At 39.3% G+C, this 12,634-nt stretch overlaps 1 protein-coding gene across 3 annotated transcripts in view; it reads right to left on the reverse strand.

The window, feature by feature from the left end:
- The window catches only part of LOC149846890 (omega-amidase, chloroplastic-like), a 67,595-nt gene that overhangs the window by 28,850 nt on the left and 26,111 nt on the right, over positions 1–12,634 (reverse strand). For all 3 annotated transcript variants that reach the window (XM_089998192.1, XM_089998193.1, XM_089998194.1), the window contains one exon: positions 4,228–4,302. In XM_089998192.1, the coding sequence (XP_089854318.1) occupies positions 4,228–4,302 (75 nt within the window). The remainder of the gene's footprint in view (positions 1–4,227; positions 4,303–12,634) is intronic.

A 12,634-nucleotide genomic window follows, 5' to 3' on the forward strand; every position in this document is an offset into this window, starting at 1 on the left:
AACCTCCCCCCCCTGACACACCGACGATGGCAGGGGGGGGAGGACCCCCCCCTGCCGACAAGGAGGCTCGGGCAGGGGGGGCGAAGCTCCCCCTACCGACGAGCGGCCGACGACAGGTGCTAAGCCCCCAGCCGACACAAGCACAACAGCAGGGGGGGGGGGGGGCGAAGCCCCCATCCTACCGGCGCACTGTCGGCGACAGGGGACCAACCCCCTGTCGGCCGACGAGTCCGCAGCCCACGGAAAAAAGGAAAAGAGGGGAAAACGCGTACCTCACAACAGTCCGGCGGCAAGTCGCCGGAGAAGAGGGAGGAAATCGGCGGCGAAAGAGCACGAAGGGGGGGGGGGGGAGACACCACCAAAGTGGTGGCCGGAGGGCGGTCGGACCTTCGCCGGTCGGTGCGTCGCCAAAAACGAGCCGAGAACGAGAGGGGGGAGAGAGAGAAAGAGAGAGAGTCGAGCGAGGGCAAATGCCCTCGCCCGAGGCACCCTACCCCCTTTTAAAAAGGGGGGGCGCGCACCGGCTTCTCGAATGTTCGAGAAGCCGGGTCCGGGTCCGGGTCCGGCCCGGATCCGAGATCGCCCACTGACCAGAACACGTGTCTGACACGTGCCTGGCGCGTGTCCGACACGTGTCGGACTCGGGTTTTTTTTTTTCAGGTATTACAAAAAATGCATCCTGGCATGGGGATTTAAAGGAGGAAGTTTACATGGAACAACCACCTGGATATCACGAGCAAGATTGTAAAACACATGTATGCAGGCTAAAAAGAGCTATCTATGGCCTAAAACAAGCATCTCGTTCTTGGTTTGACAACTTCTCACTTGAGATTCAAAAGCATAGATTTTCACGCTCTCTACCGGATCACTCATTATTCATTTTTAAAAGGCAGAATGTGATCACCCTATTACTAATCTATGTGGATGATATTGTCATCACAGGAAACTCTGGAGATCACATCAAAGAAGTGAAAAACCTATTAGGTCAGAGGTTCAAAATGAAAGATCTTGGTGCCTTGCATTATTTTTTTAGGGTAGAAGTCGATAGCCGGGCTGATGGCTTGACTCTCACCCAGCACAAGTATACGATAGACATTCTCAACAAGGCAGGTATGAAAAACTGCAAACCTCTAGGAACTCTAAGTGAACTCCACCAAAAACTAAGTACTCATGATGGAGACCTGTGTGAGGATCCACCAGGTATCGCAGTCTAATAGGGATGTGACAGTATCTCACATTCACTCGACCTGATATTGTTTATTCAGTCAATCAAGTGTCTCAGTTTATGCATGCACCACGTACTGGACATATGGAGGCGGTTAAGAGGATACTCATATATCTGAAAGGAACAATTGGAGATGGGTTGATATACTCTCCAAAATCGTTTGGCAAGGGTATGTGTGAGCTTACTGTATATTGTGAAGCAAACTGGGCAAGGGATCCAGATGAACGAAGGTCTACATCAAGATATTGTGTCTTCATTGGAAGAAACTTAGTCTCTTGGAGTAGTAGAAAACAAAAGGTCGTCGCTAGATCAAGTACTGAGGCCGAGTATAGATCCATGGTTGCCGCTACTGTCGAAGTCACATGGGTCAGGCATTTACTAACTGAAGTGGGAGAAATGATCTCTCGATCCACGTTGCTGTGTAATAATCAAAGTGGTCTCAACATGTCATTCAATCCAGTACATCACAGTCGTGCTAAGCATATTAAGATCGACCAGCGTTTTGTAAGACAAAAAGTTGAAGAAAAAGAGATCGAGCCTGAATTTGTTAATACTGAAAGACAAGTAGCAGACATATTTACAAAGGGCTTAACAAAAGATCGTTTTTGGATGCTTAAAGACAAGTTGTTCGTGGTTTAAAACCATGATCAACTTGAGGGGAGGTGAAAAAGTAGTACTTTGTATATCACATATGTCATACCGAATGTACCATGTATTCTGGGTCTGGACATTATACCGGGTCTGGATATTATACCAGACCCGGACCCATATTGTATATCAAAACATAAATACAGGTTCTAGGTCACGATTTCATTATTGAAATCGTGACAGCCGCAGCCCCTCTTCTCCTCTTCTTCTCTCTTTCTCACAAAACAGATTCTAGTGAAGAATCTCACACTTCTTGGGGTCCAAGTTGATACCAACACATCTTGAGCTTCCTCTTCAGCATTAGCTTAGCCAGGATAGCCTATAGGTCATAGTTTTAATCTTGGAAATACCAGTTAATTCTTTCCTACTGAAAGGGACCACCACGTTGATTCAACCTTCTATCTACATGCCTTCAACAATTTTTTTGCCCCTTGATCCACATTCCCATTCATAATTTCTGGAGAAGAATGTACAGTTTCAACTTCCACCAGGCCATCTGGCAAACAATTCCTGAAGTGGGAACTTTCTGCCAAACAATTGTTGACCTGGATACTATTCTTTCAAACAAATAAAACTGCATTCTTATCATGTATAGACCCTTGGAAAGTTATTGAAGATTGATTGCTTCCCTTTGTGCTCAATCCATGCAAATGCTCATGCTCTTGGATCAGTAGATTAATGCAGGCAATGCCACCCAAGTCAAATAGAGCATGATAGCAAAACTGCATCATCGTATTTTCTACAAAGTTCTCCCCATTAATATCATTCATAACATTTATGTTTGGACTGAGAATTCTGTCCTTAGTAATGGAAGGAACAGAGCAGTCTCTCCATTCAAGTCATCTTCAAGTGGCGTAGTAAGGCTTGAATCAAGGGAAGTGAGCAGCATAGGTAAAGGCAGGAGCTTCTGTTGCTATTTGTTCTCCAGATCCTCCTTCATCCCCTCCAAGCCAACTAAGCTAAATAAAGTCAAGCACCAAGTATACTCCACCCATGTGGAAAACATGTGTAGGCTATTAGAGCCTTCCAAGATCAACTATGCTAGCTAACTTTTTGTTACTATTACTAAAAATTTGAATATATCTTTTCTCAAGCTTACTCACAAAAAAAGTGAAGGGGGGCACATAGAAACTCAAGGTTCGATCTGTGGACTTGCAAATGCATAGAGAGGTGGTAAAAAGTTGCAAAGAAGACCACCCTATCCACAGCCAATAGCTCATTACTCAATTCATTCAGTTTTGCCTCGGGACTTAGTGGTGTGAACCCCGTGATTACTGGGTTCTGTTATGCTATATAAATAAAAAAAGAATTGCATGAAATGGCAGATATACATTGACAGAAAATATTAATTATTAGGTAATAATAGGATGATGAAATTAATATTTAAGCATAAAAAATGAACTATGGAAAGCAGATTCATCATATTTATGCTAATATACAAAGCATCACAATCATCTAACTATTAGTGCATATGAACTATCAAATTCTACAATCAACCGCCATATAATAAAAAACTCAGTTGTGAACTTGTGACAAAGTAATCAAGATCTTAAAATGAACAATTTATCATGAATTTAAAGTGGGTAGAAAAACTAGACATGGTGTCTTAATGAAAATTAACATGAGAATAGTTTCATGTACAATTAGAACAAATAAAACTCCGCTATAATCAGAATTCATATATGATATATTACTTGTGTATAAAAAGTTGAAAGGTGCATCTGTGTGGACCAGGGGGGAAATCAATCGATTTTTTATGAGTCAATGTCAACAGGCTATGTTTTTAAGCTATGTTTCTACACATGGCTGTAATCATAACTGAATTTTAAGCAGTTTCGAACAGTATCCGCAAGGAAGAGGTACACAGTTGAAAGCTCAAATTTACATAGACCCAAGCCCTTTTCCACTTTGGTTTTGCTTTCCTTGCCCAACTGACAATCTCCTAGTTCATATTTCTCCTTAAGACATCAATTCCACCAATAGTAATGCAGGGTTGTAAATTGTAATCTGGAAGAACCATTTAATTACGAGAGCAAGAGAAAGGATCCCAAGACAACATGGCCTTAACACATCACCTCCTTTGGTAGGGCTACTTTACTGGCACGCAAGCACATGCACACATGCCCATAGGCATGTACAAATGCATGCACATGCACACAAGCAGGCAGAAATATATGTAGAAAAATTAATGCATACATACATACATATATATACATGTGTGTGTGTTTCTGGTGCATGAGCAACCCATAGGAAAAATCAAAAACATGTTTCAATCAATGCTTCCAGACAAAATAAAGAGTGAAACTGATGTGACTGGATAAGCCAATCATCTTTCAATAAGTAAAGAGATGGACCTCTTGCAGCATACAACATGGCTAGCTCTTGAAAGCGGATGTCATAACATATACCAATACCAATTCGCCCCACATCTGCAACCAAGCAGTGATCATAAGGCTTTTTTATGCCTGAATAATCAGTCAGTCAAAATGTATGCCTACCTAAAGTATGAAAAGTTGCAGCAAATAATAGAAGCAAAAGAGAGAAAAAATTCCAGTCCACAGAAACAGGGAGCACACCATGAGAGAATCTTGACAAGGCATGATTCCACAAAAACAAGAATCTTACCTAATAATTCAAGTCATAGTGCTCTTTGGTATTCTTTATGGTTAAAGCCAACAAAGATCAGGTCCTAGATATAACTTACAAAAGTTTAAACAACCAGGTATAGAATATCCTCATGACTGAAGCAACGTAAAGACCTAAAAAATGAAATTTATAGTGACACGATTGAAATAACATGGATAACCCAAAAAATGAAAATCTCCATCCACTACATGACTGGAGAAAACCCAATAAGATAACCACTATTAGCATACCATCAAGAGCTGAACCTAACTAATTGCTTTAACTGATAGCTTTATATTCATGATAACAAATTACATCTAATGATCCTCACAACTTTGCAATCAAACTCACTGCATCAGAAACTCTCATAAATGATGATAATAAGTTAATAACACACAAGAAAAGGAGCAATTTTCATGCCATTGAAATTTCAATCAAGCATGTTATTCTTTGTCAGAGTTTATCAAAAGTAGCACAAAATAGTACAAACACAAGTCAATCAGTATGCTTTCCTTGTCAGAGTTTATGGAAAGTAATGCAAAATAGTACAAACTTCACCAATAGACATCAGTCATGGGTAAACTTTTCCCAATATTCAGGAAAGAATAGAAGGGTCCTAATAAATGCAAATGTACAGACACACACACACACATACACACGCAAACGTACGTGTGCAAGTGAAAACTCATCATGCATGATAATGAAACATTAATATAAGCTAATTTGCAATAAGATCCAAACATAATCCATAGTTCCAGCTAGTCATATACATGGCTCATTCCACAAGTGCATCCACTGTGGCCAAATGGATATGTAATAGATAAAAGGTCAGCATTGGTGGGCATAATGTCATAGAAAGAGAAGCCTAATGGATACAGTTTTGCAACCAAACACTAAAACCAACGACTGCAATTTAGATGGAGTGGAGCATTACAAACTTCATAAAAATAAGTAGATAGTTAAGAAGCATCCTGCCGCTTGGTGTTCCTGAAATTGATAATGGAACCATCTCTAGAAAATGTTGTGGCATGCAGGACCACAGAGGTTGTGCTGACACGTTGCAGGTTGCAAAGACCCGAAGATTCTGTGTGGTGTGGTAAAGATAATTTGCAGTAACAATTAGCCTCCAATACTCTGGAAACTGGTCATAACCCAAAGTAGCAGCAGTGAGAAATCGATCCTCTGAAACCTGCAGCAATATAGAGAGAAAGAGGAAGAAGTAGAAGATGAACAATGGAGAAAAGCAGCCCACGATAATCTTTCTTGGCTGTCTCTTCTTTTCATTGATATTAATATTACTGATTAGTGTTCAGGTTTGACCTGATTACCCTTAATACAAAGTAAATATTACATAAGTGTACATTCAATACAAGGTGGATCGGATACAATAGGACCCGATCCAGACTGACTCTATTTTCTTACAGCCTCCCTCAAGCCATACATGCAGATTGGATCATGGACAGCTTGCTCTTCAAGAACCAGAATCTTGCCTTTGTAAGTCCCTTGGTGAAGATATCAACTACCTGACTATTTGAATCAACATACTTCGCTTCAATCTCCCTATCTTCAATCTTTTCCCGAATAAAATGTTGATCTATTTGAATGTGTTTTGTCCTGCCATGATGGGTAGGATTCAACAAAATCTTGATAGCACTTTGGTTGCCACAGTATATGATAGAGCACCCAATCTTTTGATTCAAAGTAGACAAAAGATGATGAATCCAGGTGACATCGCCAACTAGATATGCTATAGAATGATACTCTGCACTTGATCTAGCCACAGTACGTTGTTTCTTGTTACTCCAAGATATTGGGTTATTTCCCAAGAAAACACAATACCCTAAAATAGACCTCCTCATATTAGGATCTCCTGCCCACTCTGCGTCTATGAATCCAAAAATAATTAGAGGATCATGTCAATTGGGAAGATAACATAGGTCGCCTACCTTAGAATTCATTTTATAGCTTTCATATGCCCTTCTTAGGGATAATGCATAAATTGTGACACCTTACCATAGTTGTGAAAAGTGTGCCTCACGGCGCAAAAAGCGCGCCAAACCACGAGGCAACACCCCTTGAGCCTTGAGGCGCACTGATAAAGAATAAATTCCCTAAGGTGTGCGCCTCATAGGCTATGAGGCGTACACCTCATGGCGAGGTGTGCATCAGGGTTTTCGGGTAAAATGGGTGTTCGGGTCAAATGGGGGTCAAAGCCCCCATTTGACCCAAAATGAGGGGAGGCCCGAGGGTTTAGGGCACTCACATCTCTCTAGCCCTCCTTTCTCTCTCATCCCTCTCTCGCTATCTATCTCGTCTGTCTATCTCTCCCTCTCTCTTTCGGTCTCTCTCATCTCTCGCTTTATGTAATTTGCAGGCTTTATATAATCCATTGAATTATTTATAATTTCTGTTATGAATGTAAATTTTGTTTTCCTTCTCCACAGATAATTTCTGTTATGAATGTAAATCATGTTTTCCTTCCCCACATAAAATTTTTGTTATGCTTTACCCAATAACAGATGATTTCTGTTAAGAATGGCCTTGCTATTTTCCTTCCTATTTGTTAGATACTTACATAGATCAAGTTGTTGCATTAATGTTACTTTTACATAATCTCATATTTTCCGGTATTTATTTGAGATTTTTTATTTCTTATTGGTTGTTGCTTCATCAATAAAGAATTTCTTTTATTTATTTGTATTTTTAGATATTTTTTAAAGTTTTTTTTTAAGTTTTCAAAAAAAAGGCTTACACTTTGCGTCTCACTTCATTTTTTGGTAGAAGCTTTGCTACCCGTCAACGCTTTTCACAACATTGCACCTAACTTATTGCATAAGTGATATCTAGGCAAGTAAAACTCAGGTATTGCAGCACTACTACTATATTTTTGTAGTTCCTTACATCTTGAATGGGTTGTCCTTCATCAATCCTCAATTTCTAATTAACAGGCATAGGAGTAGATATTGGCCTACAGTCTTTCATTTCACACCTTTTAAGCAAGTCTATGAAATATTTTTGCTGGGAAAGGAACATTCAGTCTGCAGTTCGTTCAATTTTCACTCCTAGAAAGAATTTGTGATCCCCAGATCCTTCATAAAAAAACTTGCTTTCAAGTATTCTTTTAATTTTGTCGCATGCATGTCAAAACTACCAGTAATCACAATATCATCAATATATATTAATAGAATGGTAATTTCATATTCTCCAATGCAAGTGAAAGGAGAGTAATCTACCCGACTTCTCTGAAAAACATATTTTTGGATATCATTTGAAAATCTTTGAAATCAGGCTCTTAAAGGATGTTTTAATCCATACAATGATCGCTGTAGAAGACAAATCCTATTTGCTGGATTTCTTTCTGCAAACCCCAGAGGTTACTCCATATAGACCTCCTCTTTAAGCTCTGAAAGCATTCTTTACATCCATCTGATGCATCCTCCAATCATACATCATGGCAAGACAAAATACCAACTAGATAGTCCCCATTTTATTCACAGGGCTAAATGTATCATCATAGTCTAACTCGTGTTCCTGTGTATATCCTTTTTCTATAAGTCGTACTTTAAACCTTTCCATACTGCTATCTGCCTTTTTTTTACCTTGTATACCAGTTAGCAGCCAGCCACGTTTTTATCAATAGGTATGTCCACTATCTTCCATGTTCTATAAGTATGTAATGCACACATTTTCTTCATTTATGGCCTCAATCTGTCGATAATCTTTGACCGCTTCCAAATAATGTTTGGGTTCTCAAATCTCCATTATTGTATGAAAGTATATCTGATAACCGAGGTTGAAGGCATCATAACACACCCACTTGTCGATAGGGTGCTTTTCTCGGGCTGATTTGCAGTTCAGTCTGTGTTTCTTTTTGCCATGTGTCATGGTTTATTTACTGAACTGAATTGTTCTGTCTATTTTGCCCTTCTTTGATAAACTTGCCCATACTGTCTGTCATCGATGATAGACATGTCTGCTGGAGGTAGATGAGGTGATGGAATATCTTGTTCATCATCAGAGGAGACATGTTGATGTATCCAAGAAGGATCAATTGTATCTTCTTTTTGTATAATGTTATGTGGGTCGCCACACAAAAAATCACCATGAGCCTCACAACAATCTGCATTGGTATTTTGCAATAGAGACATGTGCATCCAGTCTTGCATATCATTATATAGAGGAGACAAGAGAGATTTTTCTGCATTAGAGTTCTTTTCTGTAAAAACAAAGTTATCCTCATAAAAAATGACATGTCTGGATATGATTATGTAACGTTTCACTAGATTCCAACAGTGATACCCTTTATGCTCATCATCATACCCCACGAATCTGCATATTGATGCTTTGGGAAGAATTTTGTTACACTGAAAGTGATCAATGTGCACATAGCATACACACCCCCAAACCTTTAGTTCAGTCAATGAGGGATCTCTTTTAAATAAGACAGAATAAGGTGTTTTGTTGTCAAAATTTTTCATTAGCAACCTATTTATGATATGCACAACAGTATGGAAAGCCTCACTCCATAATCCCAAGCCAACTCGACTAGCATGAATCATCGTTATCGCACTTTCAACAATGTGTTCATGCTTCCTCTCAGCTATGTCGTTCTGTTCAGGCGTATGAAGGCATGATTTCTGATGTATTATGCCATGAATTTGTAAATATTCCTTAAAGACAATGGAACTGTATTCGCCTCCCCCATCACTATGGAAGCAAGTAATGGTTTGCCCAAACTGGGTTTTGACATGGTTATGGAAATGACAAAACAAGTTGAACACTTCGAACTTTTGCTTCATGAAAAAGACACATGTATAATGATTGTACCCATCTATGAATGTCAAATAATATCTACTCAAAGAATAAGAATCAACGGGAGTCGATCCCCAAACATCAGAATATACAATTTCAAAAAGGAAAGAAGCTCTTTTATTGATAATTTGGAAGGAGAGATGACTTTTACATAGCAACTAGAACATAAATTAGTTGTTATCACTAGACACTAAACCAGAACTAATCAAGGACTGCAAAAAAGGATGACCAAAATGCGCCAGATAATGAGGCCAAAGATCAATCGACGATTTCGAATGAGATTGAGACTCAGAAAAGAACTAAAACTTTGGAGATTTCTTTATCACATAAAGATTCCCTTTTCTCTCTCCCTCAACATATGTTTCCTTCGAATCCAGTCCCTTCACACAAACAGACAAATGAGTAAAAATAACAGAAGAATTATTTTTCTGACAAAACTGAGAGACAAACATAAGATTGCATTTGAGTCTGGGAACAAGAAAAGTATTAGACAAAGTTAAAGAACACTGAAAACATGAGTTTTTCCTATATGGGTGATGGGGTGAACAGTTTCATCGCCTGTAAAAAATTTACCATGGCCAGTATAAGATTTGAGTTCAGAAATTTTACCCTCATCACCTATAACATCATTGCTTGCTCCTGAATCTAAGATCCATGTCTTTTCCCTAAGTCCTTTTGTTGAATCCACTTGCATCTGCTGAAAAGCCGCAGCCAAGGCTTCATGATTATGTTGCTGCTCATTTCCCAGATGAACTTGAATGTAGTTGGTATTATGCTCCAGCTTTTTCGCTCCAGCTGCCACTCCATAACTGGGTAAGTCCAACAATCAGCCGCACTATGCTCTCTTTTCTTGCATAGCTGGCAGGTAAGAGCTCCATGATTTTGAAAGCTCTGATGCTGCTGAAAAAATTGTTGTTACTGTTGCAGTAAGGGAAGTAATCATCTTCCCCCTTGTCCATAGCTCCTGCCTCTGCCTCTTGATCTGAACATCTACCTCTATTTGTCCCCACATTAATATTGAGAAATTCAACAGGCTTATCTCGTTGGTCATCACTCCCTTTAAGAACATGTGAGGCTTCAAATTGCAGTAAGATAGGACGAAGTGCCTCATATGTAGAGAGTTGCGGCTGACACTCTAGAAATATGACCAGCATAGAGTATTCTGGCCTGAGTCCAGCAAGAGTTTGTCTAACTTTATCCTTTTCAAGGATAGGTTGTTCATCAGCAATGATTTTCATCTTATTCATGTACTCCATGATAGAAGATGAATTCCTTTTCATGTTCTGAAACTAGGATTTCAAGGGCATTCACCTGGATTCAGAGACCTGGAAATAAACTTCACGAAGTTTATCCCAGAGTTCCTTTTCTCTCAAACCCATCATCCAGACTGACAAGGACTTCCGGAGAAAGAGTGGATAAAAGGTATGCTACAAACAATTTATCCTGGTGAATCCACTGACGGTCTGCAGGGTTTCGCGTGAGTTCACTCCCATTGTTCCCTTCTCTATCTTTTCTCTCTTCCAAGTATTCAGAGGGCATAGGATCATAGTCAACTAGGTGCCCAATCAGATCCATACTCTCTCTATGAAAGGAATGATTTGATGTTTTCAAATGAGATAATTTGAGGTAGTTAATTTTTCAGGGACAAGATGAGAAAGAAGAGAAATGTTCATGGAAAGAGGAGTAGGAAATTGAGCCATTTGAAGATTCTTGGGTGCAGAAAAGGGTGTTGTGATTAACAGAAAAAAAAATGTGAGCTTTTTTTTCTCTTTGCCCTGCTCGACTTTAACAGAGAACCCTTTAACTGTGATGACCCCAGATATAGGGTATTCGAAGGGGGTCAATTTTAATGAGTTTCCTTTGAGGGACGTGAATATCAAAAGGGACATGATTTTCAAGAGGAGAAAATCACGATCACTGCTGGGTAAGATTTACAGCAGCAAAACAAACCTTGCTTTTTTTTTGGTATAGTAAGAAAGGGAATAACGTGAACAGCAACACGTATCTTCCCTTTTTTTTATTAAGGGCAGAAAAGAAAGAAGGAAATATTATATATATATATATATATCCCTCCTTCCTTTTTTTTTGAGAATATTGGTTCACCAAAAAGGTGAACAGCGATAGAGAAAAAGAGGGTTTTGAAATATTCTGATCCGATTGAGATAAAGGAATTGCGAAAAGGGGGAAGAGAAGAAGAAAAAAATGAGAAATGGATGAGAAAGATAAGAAAATCATGTGAGATGGAAAGAAGAGGTAACCATGAAAAGAAGAGAAAGATTAAAAGGAAGAAGAGAAGACAGATCTGATTAGGGCCTACTTGGATGAAGATGTTGGCTCTGATGCCATGTGAGAAATCGAGCCTCCAAAATCTGCTGCAATACTTTAGAGAGAAAGAGGAAGAAGTAGAAGATGAACAATGGAGAAAAGCAGCCGATGATAATCTTTCTTGGCTTCCTCTTATTTTCATTGATATTAGTATTACTGATTAGGGTTCAGGTTTGACCTGATTACCCTTAATACAAAGTAAATATTACATAAGTGTATATTCAATACAAGGTGAATCGGATCCAATAGAACCCGATCGAAACTGACTATTTTCTTACAGCAGCACCTGACAACTATATGCAGAACCATTGTCCACATTGGCATCAGGTTGGTTGCTAATGTGGAACCCCTCAATCCACGAAAATAAATAGGAAAAAGGATAGCTGTTGTCCAGCACATATATCTTATATGAATGTGTGACAGAGAAGGTTCAGCATGTTTTTTGAGGCCTCCCTTTCTCACCTGGCGACTATATGCAGAACCATTGCCCACATTGGCATCAGGTTGGTTACTTGGTTGTTAATGTGGAACCCCTCAATCCACGACAGTAAATAGGAAAAAGTATAGCTATTGTACAGCACATATATCTTATATGAATGTGTGACAGAGAAGGTTCAGCATGTTTTAAAGGCCTCCCTTTCTCACCTCACTATCAGTAGGCCATTGCTAAGGGCGAGAAACCATTCAGAGTTCAGACCCTTAATTATTGCAGAGGCCAGATGTTCATGAACTATGGAACTAGGACAGAGGTCTGCAGAAACAAACTAGGATATATGTGTAATGAAGCAAGCGGAAATACAATGGAAAACCCACTAAGAACAAGAATACAATAAAGAGTGCACACGCACCGGTCCACCAAGGGACAATACAACAATCAAGTGAAAGCAATCACAAAAGCACAAGTGCATACAAGAGCCACTATGGGCAAGCACAATATAAAAAATAAAATGTTATTCAGTTGAGAAATGCTAGGAAAAAGCATAAGAAATACGAGTGTGC

The sequence above is a fragment of the Nuphar pumila genome, chromosome 2 (assembly GCF_984573655.1).
Source record: "Nuphar pumila chromosome 2, dmNupPumi1.hap1.1, whole genome shotgun sequence".
Taxonomy (NCBI): domain Eukaryota; kingdom Viridiplantae; phylum Streptophyta; class Magnoliopsida; order Nymphaeales; family Nymphaeaceae; genus Nuphar; species Nuphar pumila.